Genomic DNA, 15283 nt, shown 5'->3' on the forward strand with positions numbered 1-15283 from the left:
CTGAAAAAAATATGCAGGCCTAATCAAAACTTTATATATATTAATTTGTGATGGAAAAAAACATTACATATAGGCCTAACAAATGTTAATCTATATGCCTGAATTTTAAGTATTCACGTACCTGAAACGCAATCGTTTCTGCAAAAGAAACACAGAATAGAATTAAATTAATTCAAAGACTTAATTATAATAAATATAGCCTAATAAATGACAAATAAACTATTTCAGTCCCCTCCTCAACTAAATGAATTCCCTTTCCGAATCTAATTGACGTCTGCCCTCTAGCGGCCGTTTCGTGTAAGACTCACCGATCCTTCCACGCGCACTGGCGAAGGTTTGACACACAGGACAGCACTCTCCCTCTGGGATGATGAACTGTTCGCATCCCATCAGATCTTCACATCGGATCTCCTCACAGATCACCTGGCCTTTATCACAGACACAAAGTCTGCACGGCTCTGGCTTCCAAATCTCATTTTCGGAATAATTCTGATCACCGTCTTTACAATTTTTCGTGTCTGTTCAAAGACGAAAATAAAAACAGATAAGTATTTTTCAAAGATCAGTCATTTATATCATACACAAACATAACATTCTTTTTAAATCACATTATCACATAAAAAAATGAAAAGCGCAATTATGTAGCAATTTATTTAAATTGGTAATATTTTTACTCTTAGCTTCTAAAATTGTAGCTTCCAAATTATAGCCTTATTTATTTATTTATTTATTTATTTATTTATTTATTTAACTACTTATTGTTTGTGGTGAGATTGGTTTATGTGAGATATAGGCTATTTTTGAGGGGGGGGAAATGTGCCAAAAACAGCAGCAATTCACTCCGCCAGCAGATGGCGTCGAGCGTCAAGAATCATTTTGTTCACATCATCCTAAAATACCACTTTGGTTATGTTTACTGCTAATATTGTGGTAGAAACTCACAGATTTTCCTTTATGTCTTCGTATACTGAAAGCTAACAGTCCTTACAAAAACTTAGCATGCTAACCACAATACCCACCACAACTAGTGCTACAAACATTATTTGTTGTTGTTGTTGTTTGTTTTTACAATTTACAGTCGTAACATGGTATCACTACTCTCATCAAGGGAAAAAAAGGTAATAAATAACAAATAAATCACAAAGACTATTAATTTTTTCTTACATTGTTTGATGGACATGCCAAATCTGCACTATTAGCAGATAGCCCAAACTCTTGTGAGTTTTCTGATTGTCTAACTCACGCGGACCGCGGTCAGATTGATCGATTGATCAAATATAACATATTGCTAAAGAGACGATAATTTACTATACTCTCAGAAGCCATTGTTAGTTATGATGAGGTACCAGTGGATAACATTTTTAATTTCTTCATTTATTTCACATTGTTGCAACAGTCAGAGCCGGAGGCACACATTCAAGCTGTTTGTCTGTCTATATCAACATATAAAGTAACAAGTGTCTGGGCATCGCAGACCCCTCAGAGGGAGCCTCATGATAAACCACTGGTCTGGTCCATAATTTGTCCTTGACAAGGACATGTGTAAGTAGCTATAATTATAAGTTAAAGTTTAAAGTAGCCTATGGTTTAGACTCAGACAGAACTAGAGCAATGCCACCATTCATCCAGTTGTGCTTGCCCTCGTTTAGCTGGTGATCACATCAAATGCCACACCCTGTAATTGAGGTCTGACTGCAGCTGGAGACCTTCAGTCATTTTTCACTCAAGACTTTTGAGGATGCACCTCTTGTGTAGGCTACCACATCAAGAACCACATATTTAATATTTTTTTCTGTTCTTTTTTTCAAAGTCAAATTATGGGGCAGTGCTTTAAAAGATGTATCTATGCTTGAATGGTTTAAAACTTTCTTCACTTTTATTGCTTATCTTGTCCTTCCATCTCTGTTTCATACAATATTAATATTGTCAGACACAATCAGCACCAAAATTCTGTTCCTACAAGCCAATTTGCACTATTAAACTTTTAAACTGTTAAAGTCTAGTTCAAAACATAATGCAAAACTGAATAAGACAGCAATTTGCTACATTTCAGTAATACCATATTGATACCAAATCTAAAAAAAAAATAGATACTATCAAAACAATTTTTGATACAATTTTGATACAGTATTTTTTTACAATTACTAGGACCAGTTTCTTAATACATGTCACTTTTTCAAAACTCTTCACACACTGAGCACAACATGTGGGCTTTGCCACAAAATGCATTCAATGACTTCTTCTTTCAAAAGGCCAAATGACAAAAATTATTTTCTCACGATACAACCACTACAAAACTATACAGAATAATTTGCGCATTACAATACTCTTTTCAAAACTTTTAAACTCTAAAAACCTAACATAATACAAAACTGAATAAGACAGCAATTTGCAACATTTCTACAGTAATACCATATCGAAATAGCCTATATTCTGAATCTAACAAATGAAATGCTATCAAGTAATTAGATGTAGCCGAACACATACACAGGTGTTAGTCTTTCAGTTTCATTAAGGGGACAACTTAGAAAAAATTGTGTACTGTAATGTTAACATAGGCCATTTAATGCTGTAATGCTACCTGTTGTTAGTGTTTTTAGGTCATTGTTTTATGAGTGACAAAGTATGTTTGTTGGGTGAAACATTTGCTAGTGTTATGGAAGAATGGCTTGATTTGAGACATGAAGTGTTTTGTGCATTTTACATTTACTGCTGTGTCAAGCTGAAAGTTGATGAGAACTGTGTGAAGAGTTTGGGGTCCCAGCAAATGTAAAATACAAAAGCTGTAATACTTGCACATAATTGTGGAGGAATGCATAATAAATGACCTAATATATCAGCAGTCAGAATATTATTGACCACAGTTTTATAATAAATACACCCGAGGAGATGCCGAATTAATTTTCCTTCATGTCTCTTTTAAACCCTCTCATGTTGTCTGTGTTGTGTTTGTCTGTGGCTCTGAGCGACAGCTCCAGGCTGAGTAACTCTTCTTGATTAGATGCTGTAGCTAGACAGAGACGGTAGACAGAGTAAATGCCGGTTCTGATGCTCAAAGTCTGTCGCATTAGAGTCTATACTGACGGCTGGCTTCTGCTGTAATCAAGCAATAATGTGTATGACTATCTGAAAGCCTTTAATACAGTGTGTCTAGTGCAGAAACACAGTGGAAGTGCAGACAGCTTTATGGAAGGGAAGAATTATTTTAGGAGACATTTGTTGCCCCTACTTTCATCAAAGGCGTTTGTGACAGCTGTAATTGTTTCAGTAAAGGCCCAAATTATGTCATAAAGACATTCCAAGCAATTAAGAAGACTAAGTGAAATTTCTCTGCACTTTACTTTTCAAAATAATAGACTTTGTGAGAGAAATAACGGAAGTGAGTGTATAAATATTTGAAAAATAAATGTATAAACCTCACAAATTCTTAGCAACAGCTAAGGTTGCATAATATTCTTAGCAACAATATTAGGTTGCTGTCACTTTAAGAGCTAATGCACAGATCCAGTATTGTTAAACATGTGTTTTATTTCTCAGCTGTTTATGTTCAGATAAGACATAACTGACTATGTAATGTTTAGAAGGATGCTTGCCAAGACGGGCATTTTGACATAATTTTGTTTGAATGTCTGTTCAAGCACAAGAACACTGTAAAAAAATATCGTGATTTTAACGGTCAAAGACTGTAAAAACGCTACAGTGAAAAACTGTTTATTGGTTAAGAGAAAGTTTCCTTACTATACGGTAAACAACTGTGATAGATCTAACGGTACATTTAATGTCATTTTACTGTAAAATACCGTTAAATTGACAGTTTTTGGAAGTGAAAAAGAACAAGTCATTGTATAATTTACATTGAAAAAACGTAAATTGACATTCCCACAATTCCCTGCGTGACGCTTCACATTTGATATATTTTTGTTGAAATAACTATGTTTCTTAATAGTTTTCTTCGTTTTTTCTAATCAGTTATGACATTAGGGTTTTATGTTACATTTAATATTGTTAAATTAATGTTTATTGCGTTTTTAAAATTTCGTTACCATGATGGTGTTTAGTGTTTGTGTGAATGACACTGTGCAGCTTCTATATATTAGTATTAAATGTCTTGTGAAAGAGCTGCTTGTGATGAGCTGTAATTCATCATGTGATTTTCATCTCCACTATGATTGGTGGTTGTCAGTGTATTACAAAACAGATATAAAAACTTCAATAAGTCAGTAAATTAACATTATATCAGATAATTAAATACGGTTTATTACTGTAAATTTAAGTAAAGTCTGTAAAATCTAAAATGTTGCTACCATATTTTTTACAGTAAATTTCTGGCAACCACAGCTGCCGGTATTTTACCGTATAAATGTAACAGATTTTTTTTTTACAGTGAAGACTTGAAAGGGAGACGTCTGAGAGATTCCTGGGCACAGGCGTCTGATGTTTGCACATAGAAAACTTCTCACACAGCGGGAGAACAAATTGAGTTCCCTTTCACATCTTCTTGAGCTTGAATATATAAATTGGCACGGCTTAAACATTCATGACGATGCAGTGCTGGCCTGTCAACTGTCCCGAGCACCGTTCACGTTTGTTCACGCTTAATGTTCTCACAATTTTGCATTGTTCGAATTTATAAAAATGTTACTGGCCAACTGGCGATTGACACCATTTCATATACTGTACTCGTCAACATTCTATTACTTGCATCAGGCGAGTGTTCATTTTAGGACCTGTCTGTGACCATGTAAATATGCTGAAGGCCTGAAATAATAGTAAATGTATATTATTTTTAGTCTTGTCAATGGCATTGGTGCAGTAAAACTACTACCAGAAAGACACCTGCTGCTACTCAGCTGTATGAAACTGGGCTTTTTAAAGCACGATTGTGAAAAGACAGCAAGTACCAATTTAGTGGAAAAGCACATGGGTTATTTTAGGGAAACCACAGCGGCCTCTATTATAGGTTCTGCTTAAGGTTAGCCTGTTGGCAACTTTTATTTCTGTCGAAGCGAAAAGGCACGCCCTCTGTCTGAAGTTTTTAACAAAAATATCCTCTTTGGAATGTACATTTCTTTACTGTATACTCATGTATAGAATGGACATTATTTGACATTTTGGTGCGAGCAATGTTTCTCTACAAGTCCTGTATTGCAGACCCTGTGATTGACATAATATCCTCCCAGCACATAAAACATTACGAGCTGGCTCTCATGACGTGTCACCACGGATAATTACCCTGGGAGGGTCACACACATTGTTTTATGTAGTGTATATTAGACTAGACCGATGTACATCAAACTAGGGTTGGAGTGTGACTGCATAAATTTACCCTGCAAAATGTCATATAATTTTAGACTTGGTTCTTGCTGAGCTACGCAACAATACTGATCAATAACTTTAACTGAACTGGATGTCTAACCTAAATGAATGTGAAAACATCATATTCTTTTTATATTTTATTTTAGGATTTTAGGCAAATGCATTCGCCACATGATTGGGTGTGTCTAGCATCTCTTTTGGAAAGAACTTTGACCACAATTGGTGGCTTGCTTTGGTCTACAAAAACCTCACATCATTACACGCAAGGCCATGAAATGATGTCTCCAGCCATGATAGAGCTGACAAAGCAGAAGATCAGGACAATTTAGCTTTCACAATTAAATTAGAAATTAGCAAGGAATGATGCTATTGAGATAAAAATAAGCTGTGCAGATAACAGGGAATGTTCTCAGAACGTTCTGGGAAGGTTCACTCACACGTTATGAACAACATTCCTTCAGTAACATGAATAGAACGTTCGTTATTATCTGGTCTTTAGCACAAAAATTGTTTATATCATTCATTGAAGGTTGTTTTCTGAAATGGTTTAGTTGGTTGTTTTTTTACTGCTTGTTTAAGAATGCTCAGAGAACATTCAAAAGTAAGGTTCCCAAAATGGTTGAAGATTGATAAAATGTTTCCTTAAAGGAATAGTTCACTTTTAAAATGAAAATTCTGTCATGATATACTCACCCTCATGTTGTTTCAAACCTGTATGAATTTCTTTCTTCTGCTGAACAGAAAGGAAGATATTTAGAAGAATGTCAGTAGCCAGACAGTTTTTGGGTCCCATTGACTTCCATAGTAGGAAAAAAATATACTATGGAAGTCAATGGGACCCAAAAACTGTCTGGCTACTGACATTCTTCTAAATATCTTCCTTTCTGTTCAGCAGAAGAAAGAAATCCATACAGGTTTGAAACAACATGAGGGTGAGTATATGATGACAGAATTTTCATTTTAAAAGTGAACTATTCCTTTAACTTTCAAATAACCAAGAAAAAAAAAATTGGACGTTGTTCAGAGAACAGTCAGAAATAATGTTTTCATTACTTAATACAAACATTAGCACACAAAAAAGCGTGGAATGCTTTCTTCATCTAGCATTAACTTTCTTCAGCAATAGGCCTATTCCATCACCTCATTTTTTTTCATTGCAGTTCATAACATAAATGGACTAAAACAACATCTCCTCTGTGGTGTGTTTCCCACATCCATTATTATTGATTAGGTTTAATAAGACGAATTAGGAATAGTTTGCCAAAAAAAAAAAAAAAAATCCTGTCATAAATTACTCACACTAATGTTGTTCCATACCTGTATGACTTTCTTACTTCCATGGAACACTAAAAGAGTTGTTAGGCACAATGATAGACATCACTGCCTTCCAAAGCCTCTTTTTCCATAATGAAAGTGAATAGGGAATTAGTCACTTTAAAAGAGGCTAAATAAATTCTTTCTAAACTATATGGTAAGACATTAATAGCCAATTGGATCTTACTTGCTCTTAAATTATCATAGTGTCCCACTTTACCTGCATTCATGCTACAAAATAACATAATTTTACTGCAATAATATAAATGAGGCTTTATTATTTAACAAACAGTGGAAGAAATTGAGTTCACAGTCATTTTTAATCTACAGTAAATGAAGCACCTTAAGAAAAACTGTTCAGACTTTTGCTTTTTTAAACATAGGGTAAAATAGAAATTGCATTCATTTAAACAGTTATGAAACACAACAGTTTTTTCTGTCGTGGCATTTATGTGTGACACTTATGTTTCACCTGAATTGCATAAAGGATTCAACATGATCATTTACTAAGCTATTAAACTGTTCAGACTTTTGCATTTTTAAACTTACACTGTCCACAGATGCATGAAAAATCATTTGAATGTCATATTCAAATGCCATGATAGAAATGACTTGAGAGAAGCTGTTCTTACTGATATACAGAGTATCTCTTCACCTGCTCTGTCAGGTTAGTAAAGTATGAGGCAGGTTACTCACCGGTCTTAACATCCTGGCACGTAATCAATAACACCTGGGCCAAACAGAACCCCAGCCATACAGGTATCCTGAGGTGTTGAATTGCGGTCATTTTCACAACAGGGGGGCACAAGCCTTGCCTGTGCCTGCCACAGGAGGTAGACTGTTAAAAAATCACAGCTTCAGCATGCGCTCCACAAGATGCCCACTGTACCCGAGAGAGCGCAGCTGCCAACCTCTGCGCAGACGTTCCCTGAAGACTCCAGGCAGCCTGTGCACCCCCGCCCTGTGGTTCTCCAGCCTCTCATCTAGCTGGAGCAAAAATAACTCGAGCCTCCAGTTTTCTTTAAGATCATGCACACTTGTGAAGAACATGAAGCAGAATGCATCATGTATCACTGTCATAACACTACAAAGCTCTCCAGCATCACTCAGCAGACACCATTTAATTATAGGACAATGTGCAGTGGGTTTACTTCATTTCTTAGATGTGTAGAATAGGTGAAAATAAAGTATAAGGTAACTACATGTGTTAAGGTTAGGTATAGGCGTAGGTTCAGGGTTAATACCTTGTTATAACCCAGTTAATTTCTATAATAAATACATATGTATATGCAGAACAGGACTGTAAAATAAAGTGCTACCGCTTTTCACTGATGTTGTAGGACAAAAAGAAACAGCAATCATTTAAGTTATGAAACACAAAACAGTTTTTTCTGTGGTGGCATTTATGTGTGACACCTATATGTTGCACCTGAATGCATAAAGTATTAAAGATGATCATTTGCTAAGCTAGTAAACATGAATTAGTCAACACTGTCATTAATATTCATGAGTTAAAACTCATTAACATGAGATATTCCTGTCAGTCTTTCGCCTTGTAACGCAAGGATCTGAGATGAAGATCATGATCACAATTTCATGAAAATGTATATGTAAATGTAATTTAAATATTGTATAGCCCAAATGTGCAATAAGGTTTTTGTTTTTACTTATAAAATTATAAAACATTCAAAAGTTTGGGATCAGAAAAGCAACTGTACAGACACAAAATAAAAGCATTTATTGTATGTATGCCAGGGCATCAACTCCAGTTCTAAAGTGTAAGTGTATCTAAAAGTGCTCTAACCCAAACCAAACACACTTGAAAAAGCTAAATCATGGTGTTCAGAATTAATTGCAAATTACAAATGAAAATCTTTGACAGACACAGATAGTAAAATAAGCTCTCATTTATATATTCAAGATATCTGAAATATCTTGAGACTTTGAAATAGACAGCAGGAAAAATGAGCTCAGATTAATTGATTAATTGTTCAGTTATGATGTTCTAAGCAAAAAAAAAAAAAAAAAAAAAAATGTAAAAAAAATGTATATGCAAATATATATAACTATAATGTAGGCCTATATTCAAATTTTGTCAAAACAAAACAGTTTTAAAAAATGGTTAAAAAACTTTTTCATTAAATCATATCTTCAGATATATATTTTTTGGAATATTTGACAAATGTTGATATTAAAAGTTTACAGTTTGTACCTGAATCTTTGTTGTTTTTCATAGTGTGATTTTTGAGGAATTGTATTGAATCCAATTAGGGTCAATTTGACCCGAACCATAAGGGGAGTACACAGAATTCCAACATAACACAAGGGTTAAAATTTTGGGGTAAACTATCTCTTTAATAACAGAATGTTACCTCTAAAGAAACTATGGGTGGGGGTTCATTTTGAAACCAGTACAGGACTGGTCATTCATACACGGCCTGCCTAATTTGCACAAATCTTTCTACATCTGAGAAGGCAAATTACTTCGAGACAAATGTAGGTTGTTAGACTGTTTCCCTCCAATTCATGTCATACAGTTGTTTGTACAATTCTAAATGAAGAAGTTTATTCCCATTGCAAACATTCTCCCACCTTATCGTCATAATTGCCTGAGTAACAGGGTGACTTCAGGATGTTCTTGGCTGGCCTCACAAAGTATTACTGTACATGCGTACAGACTGTGTTCTATAAACAACTCTTTACAAAAGCTCTTTTTTCCCATTAATGTTTTACCAGTGTGCCTTCAACAGTAACGGACCTCAGTTCCCTCCAGCCATCAGTGGACATAAAGAGGAGCCACATGAGGTCATGAGTGAGTGAGCCGTTCCGTAAATACATTCTAGCCAAATGAGCCTTGGACACTGCAGTATAGACATATTCTAACAAATTACTTTATGCAGACTCACAATTTCACAGTAGAAAGCATCCACATGTTTTGTTAGTGTAGGCAAAGGAATCTTGGTTCAGTTACGAGGTGAGAAACACCTTTTAGTTGTCTTTAACCACAGTTTATTTCACCATCTGTGAATCACTGCAAACATTTAACTTGTCCTAAAAATGGACATTACACATCATCACAGATTGTAAATTTACCAAAACATAAGTTAAACTCAAAGAAGACATTGCTAGGCTACATAACATATGATGTATGTGCTACATATTTCTCTCACTGAAGCTGACAGTATGTAACAAGAAATAACTGAAACAAAACAAAACAAATGGTAACACTTTACAATAAGGTCCCATTTCTTAACATTAGTTAATGCATTGACTAACAACAATGCGAAAATATAACTGCATCTTTGTTAATATTAGTTAATAAAAATAGGCCTACAACTGTTCATTGTTCATGTTAGCTCAGATTCATTAAATACGATTATCATACAACTTTTGATTTTAATTAGCCTAGAAATGTTGAAATTAACGAACTAAAATGACTAAATGCTTTAGAAGTAGGCTATTTTTCATTGTTAGTTCATGTTAACTAATGTAGTTAACTAATGTTAACAAATAGAAATGTATTGTAAAGTGTTGCCAGTAAAATAAAGTGACCACAAATATTTTTCGAGTAACTAGTTTGACCTTATTACGCTATACAAAAGAAGGTAATCAGATATGCAGTGCGGTCTAATGTAGGCTAAAGTAAAGTTTATATGTTCAAATTACAAGCAATAGGTAAACTAATGAATATTTAAGATAATTATATTCTGTTTGCAAATTAAGTCAAGCAATAATGAACAAGCATTAATAAGGTCATTATACTCACTTTAAACTCTGGAGGGAGTTACTTATAACAGATGTGATGGTGTCAGGTCTATTTTTTTTTTAACCCGATAAGACATTACACATATGGCAAAGAACATCCTGATCAGCTTACAACCCCTTTATTATTTATGATCTGGTTGGACAAACCCTAGAAGCACCTCTTCAATATCATTTAGCGATGTTTCCACACAGCCAGTACCAAGTCAAATTCAGACCACTGTGAATGAACATACAAAGAAACGAAATGCTCAAGCTGCGGTGAACTACAGTCATGTTTGCGGCAGCAACTAAGAACTTTGTGAAGCAAGTGGGGAACACTGGACGGCTGGTCCCTGTGCCCAGTCTTAGTGAAGCGGACCGATATCAACCCCTCAGCCTGGTGACGAGGAAAAGGAGACGACATTTCTGGAAGAAGACCAAATATGCCACAACCCCCTTCTCCCTGAAAGACATACTCGTGGGAGAGAAAGAGATCACAGCAGGTGAGGAAGAAATGTTTCATAATTTGAAATCAATTAAAATAACTTGAGTATAGGCCTAGCCTACTAGATGAACAAACACTTGATTATCATGCCTTCAATTAGACATTTATAAAGAATTGTATGTGCATCGTTGCGTAATTTGTTCTTACAAAATGCATAAAAACAGTTATTATATAATGTTTATTGATATTGTTTAGCATTTTATGCGTTAGAAATGAAGGTATTTTTGCATTAAAGGGATAGTGCACCCAAAAATGAAAATTCTGTCATCATTTACTCACCCTCAAGTTGTTCTAAACCTGTATGATTTTTTTCTTCTTCTTCTGCTGAACACAAAATAATTGAATTTAGAAAAATATGGGTGAGCAAACATTTGATTGACTTCCATGGAAAGAAAATACTATGGAAGTCAATGGGGCCCATCAACTGTTTGGTTATTAACATTCTTTAAAATATCTTCTTTTGTGTTCAGCAGTAGAAAGAAATTCATTCAGGTTTGGAACAACTTGAGGGTGAGTATATGATAACAGAATTTTCCTTTTTGGGTGAACTATCCCTTTAAGTGCATACTGTGTAAGTGATATCAAGGGAGTGTATTTCTCTTCGGTTGACAGGGGTCTCCTCATATCAGCTCCTGAACTATGAAGACAAGTCTGATGTTTCCCTAAATGGGCGTTTGGGCAATCATCTGATCCACGAGGTGGGAGTAAACGTGAGTGGTTCAGACTCTGTGGCGGTAAAGGCCTCATTTGGAATTGTGACCAAGCATGAGGTGGAGGTTCCTACATTACTCAGGGAGCTCAATGCAAGGTAAAGGACACACTGTGTATATATTTTTATATAGTTAGACAGTTCCGCACCTCAAAATTGGACGAGAGCTGGTATTTAGTCTAGCAGCACTAGGACTTTTCACTGTTTGTATCACTCACTTTTTGCACGTCACAGACAGGCTGTCAGTCTGTGCATTTAGTGAAGATTTTTAAAGTGATTGTTTTTACAGGTTACATTGTTATGGAAGTACAGTATGTGTGACAAATAACTGTATTTATAAGTGAGTCAGAATCATTCACTTAACCGATTCATTCAAAAACATTAATTCAGGAACAAAATACAAATGTAATGCGCAAAGGTTGATTTTGCTTTGACTCCATCAGGAACTATTTTCATTGGTATAGCAAAAATTAAGGAGCCCCTAAGGAGACATGGTGATGGGAAACTTATGACTTGACTCCTGAAAAATATTGTGTTTTACCCTTTACCCTTTTAAAATTGACCATTTCTCACAAAACGTTTGCGTTTTCTCACAAACCTATTGAATTCCCCTGAGAAACTTTGCCCTTCACTCATAAAAGCATTGAAATATAGTTTTTCCTCCCATATCATATTATTTCCATCATCATGTCCCTAAGGGGCTTCATAAATATTGACAAAATAACAGTCATAATTGGGTCTCAAATTTAAGTTACTGATGTTTAAGTCATTTCAGCGGCTGTGATTATTTGTGGCAGCACTCTTGCTCATGTACTTAGATTAAATGAATCAATACATTCTTACATTCTTTTTCTCACAAATCTTTCTGTCTATTCTCCTCTCATTTCTTTTTAAATATCAGGAAAGTGGACATTGATCACTGTTTGATCCGTCAGTCCAAAGAGAATGGACGCACTGTCCTGTGCATTGTCATGGAGAGTATTCGCACCACACGACAGTGTTCCCTCACCGTCCACGCTGGAATGCGTGGAACGACCATGAGGGTAAACAAATGCAATTGTACCCCCTGGGCCAAACTATATACGTGGCTGTGAAATCTGCTGTTCTCTGATGCTTTCTATTATCCCACACAGTTCCAGATAGATGACGGTCGAAATCCTAAAGGGCGAGATAAAGCCATTGTTATTCCAGCGCACACAACCATAGCATTCAGTGTGCTCGAGCTTTATGTGCGTCTGGATGGACGTCTTGGTAAGCATTAAATGACTGCATAATTCAAGTAATGTAGTCAAATTTACACTAAAATACAAAAGTTTGGGGTCAGTAAGATTTCTTTTAAAAAACTTCTATGCAGCAAGGATTCATTAAATTGATCAAAAATGACACTAGAGACATTTTTAAGAAGCCTCTTAAAGGACATGGTGGTGGAAATAGCCTATGGGATGGGAGGAAAAATATATTTCAACGTTTTTGCGTTGTCTCGCAATAATTTTGCGTTCCTCCAAGAAACTTTGCATTAGCTCACAAAACTACGGAGCCCCTATAGGGACATATGGAGGTGGAAACAATTTGAGATAGGAGGACAAATAATAAGTCAATGCTTTTGCGTTCTCTCACAAATGTTTTGCGTTCCCCCGAGAAACTTTGTGTTCTCTCGCAAAACGTTTTGCGTTCCCACAAGAAACTTTGTGTTTGCTCGTCGACCTTTTGAGCCCTTTTCTCGGGCTTGGCGGAACGCAAACGTTTTTGCGAGGGAACACAAAAGCATTGACAAATAATCAAAATAAATAAGTGAGTTTATATCTCACAATTCTGAGAAAAGATGTCGCAATTATGTGTTATAAAGTCAGAATTGCGTGATATAAAGTCGCAATTGCGAGAAAAAAAGTCAGAATTCTGACTTTATAACACACAATTCTGACTTTATATCTCGCAATTCTGACTTTATAACACGCAATTCTGACTTTATATCTCGCAATTCTGACTTTATAACACGCAATTGCGACTTTATAATACGCAATTCTGACTTTATAACACACAATTGCGACTTTATTTAACGCAATTCTGACTTTATATCTCGCAATTCTGACTTTATATCACGCAATTGCGACTTTATTTAACGCAATTCTGACTTTATATCTCGCAATTCTGACTTTATATCACGCAATTGCGACTTTATTTCACGCAATTCTGACTTTATATCTCGCAATTCTGACTTTATATCACGCAATTGCGACTTTATTTCACGCAATTCTGACTTTATATCTCGCAATTCTGAGAAATAAAGTCAGAATTGCGAGATGTAAACTCGCAATTGTGAGATAAAAAGTCGCAATTATTATTATTTATTTATTATTCAGTGGCGGAAACAAACTCAAAATTTCTTGGGGGAACGCAAACATTTTGTGAACGAATGCAAACTTTCTGCGTATAATTTTTCCTCCCATCTCATATTTTTTTCTTCACTCTGTCCTTTTAGAGGCTCCGTACATAATGTTACAAATGTTATTTATATTTCAAATACATGCTGTTCTTTTGAACTTTCCATTCATCGAAGAATCCTGAAAAAATGTATCACGGTTTCCACAAAAAGAGCAGCACAACTGTTTTAAACACTGATAATATTTCTCGAGCAATGATTTCTGAAGGAAAAACTGAAAACTGGAGTAATTCAGCTTTGCAATCACAGGAATAAATTACATTTTAAAATATATTACAAAAGAAGCCAGTTAAATAGTAAATAGTAATAATATTTCACAGTATTACTGTTTTATTGTATTTTTGATCAAATGAATGCAGCCTTGGTGAGACTTTCAAAAACATAAAAAATAATCTTACTGACACCAAACTTTTGGGTGTATATCTATGGAGTTACACTGTATATGAATCATAGATGTTTTTTAGATTTAAACATTTTCAGAAATGAGTTGATTTTCAGATTTTTATTAAACTAATGGCCTTTAATGTAACTTTGGTCAGACATATGTGTAGCACCAGAGTCAATGGGAGGGTTTGAGAGGGAACAGATACGTGACCAGCTCGGGGGATTCATTGGCCGCTTTTCCTTTGGAAGACTCAGGAGATTCCTGTCGGGAATCATCTATGGAAATCCTTTCAGAGCAGGTGATATAATTTCTGTTGTCAAATATATCTGTAATATTTAAAAAAAAAACTTGAAGAAGTGTTCCAAATATGACTCTTGATTTATGCTTGCTGTAGATGACAGGACATTTGAAGAGCTCACTCACTCTGATATGTACATGGACGATGTCGTGACGGACTACTACGAGAAGGCCGCCAGCATGACTGACCTGTCCACGACCTACCTGCGGGATGAGAAGCACATACGTGTAAATCTGCTCAACCATAACATACCTAAAGGACCGTGCGCCCTGTGTGGCATGGGGCATCAGAAGCGCGAGACTGTCTATGGCTGCCTGGAATGCTCTTCGGGGGGACATAAATACGTCCGCCTCCACGCTGTACCATGTTTTGACCTCTGGCACAAAAGTTTGAGGTGAGAAATGGCTTGGAGGAACTCCCAGGGTGATTTTCACGCAGACCTTGTGCAATATGACCACAAGATGTAAAACCATCATCTTTAATTTCAGCAAAAACACAAGAATGTTCTTTGCTCAGTGTTAGTGGCACTGACATTGTAAACCAATGATTTGTAACCCAACAAATGATTGTAA

At 35.6% G+C, this 15283-nt stretch overlaps 1 protein-coding gene across 1 annotated transcript; it reads left to right on the top strand.

Moving 5' to 3' along the window:
• Nucleotides 1–10543: 10543 nt before the first annotated feature.
• Nucleotides 10544–15283, top strand: pjvk (pejvakin). Its single transcript, XM_079884046.1, has 6 exons — nt 10544–10877; nt 11492–11687; nt 12490–12631; nt 12722–12839; nt 14568–14711; nt 14808–15283. Exons 1-6 carry the CDS (start codon nt 10667–10669, stop codon nt 15107–15109), a joined length of 1113 nt encoding a protein of 370 aa, XP_079740172.1. The 5' UTR covers nt 10544–10666; the 3' UTR covers nt 15110–15283.

The sequence above is a fragment of the Squalius cephalus genome (assembly GCF_949319135.1).
Source record: "Squalius cephalus genome assembly, chromosome: 10".
NCBI lineage: Eukaryota > Metazoa > Chordata > Actinopteri > Cypriniformes > Leuciscidae > Squalius > Squalius cephalus.

Coding starts and splice junctions, on each gene's coding strand:
- pjvk (XM_079884046.1), top strand. CDS start 10,667: ATGTTTGCGGCAGCAACTAAGAACTTTGTGAAGCAAGTGGGGAACACT. Junction 12,840..14,567: donor GCGTCTGGATGGACGTCTTG/GTAAGCATTAAA, acceptor AACTTTGGTCAG/ACATATGTGTAGCACCAGAG. Junction 14,712..14,807: donor TGGAAATCCTTTCAGAGCAG/GTGATATAATTT, acceptor TGCTTGCTGTAG/ATGACAGGACATTTGAAGAG.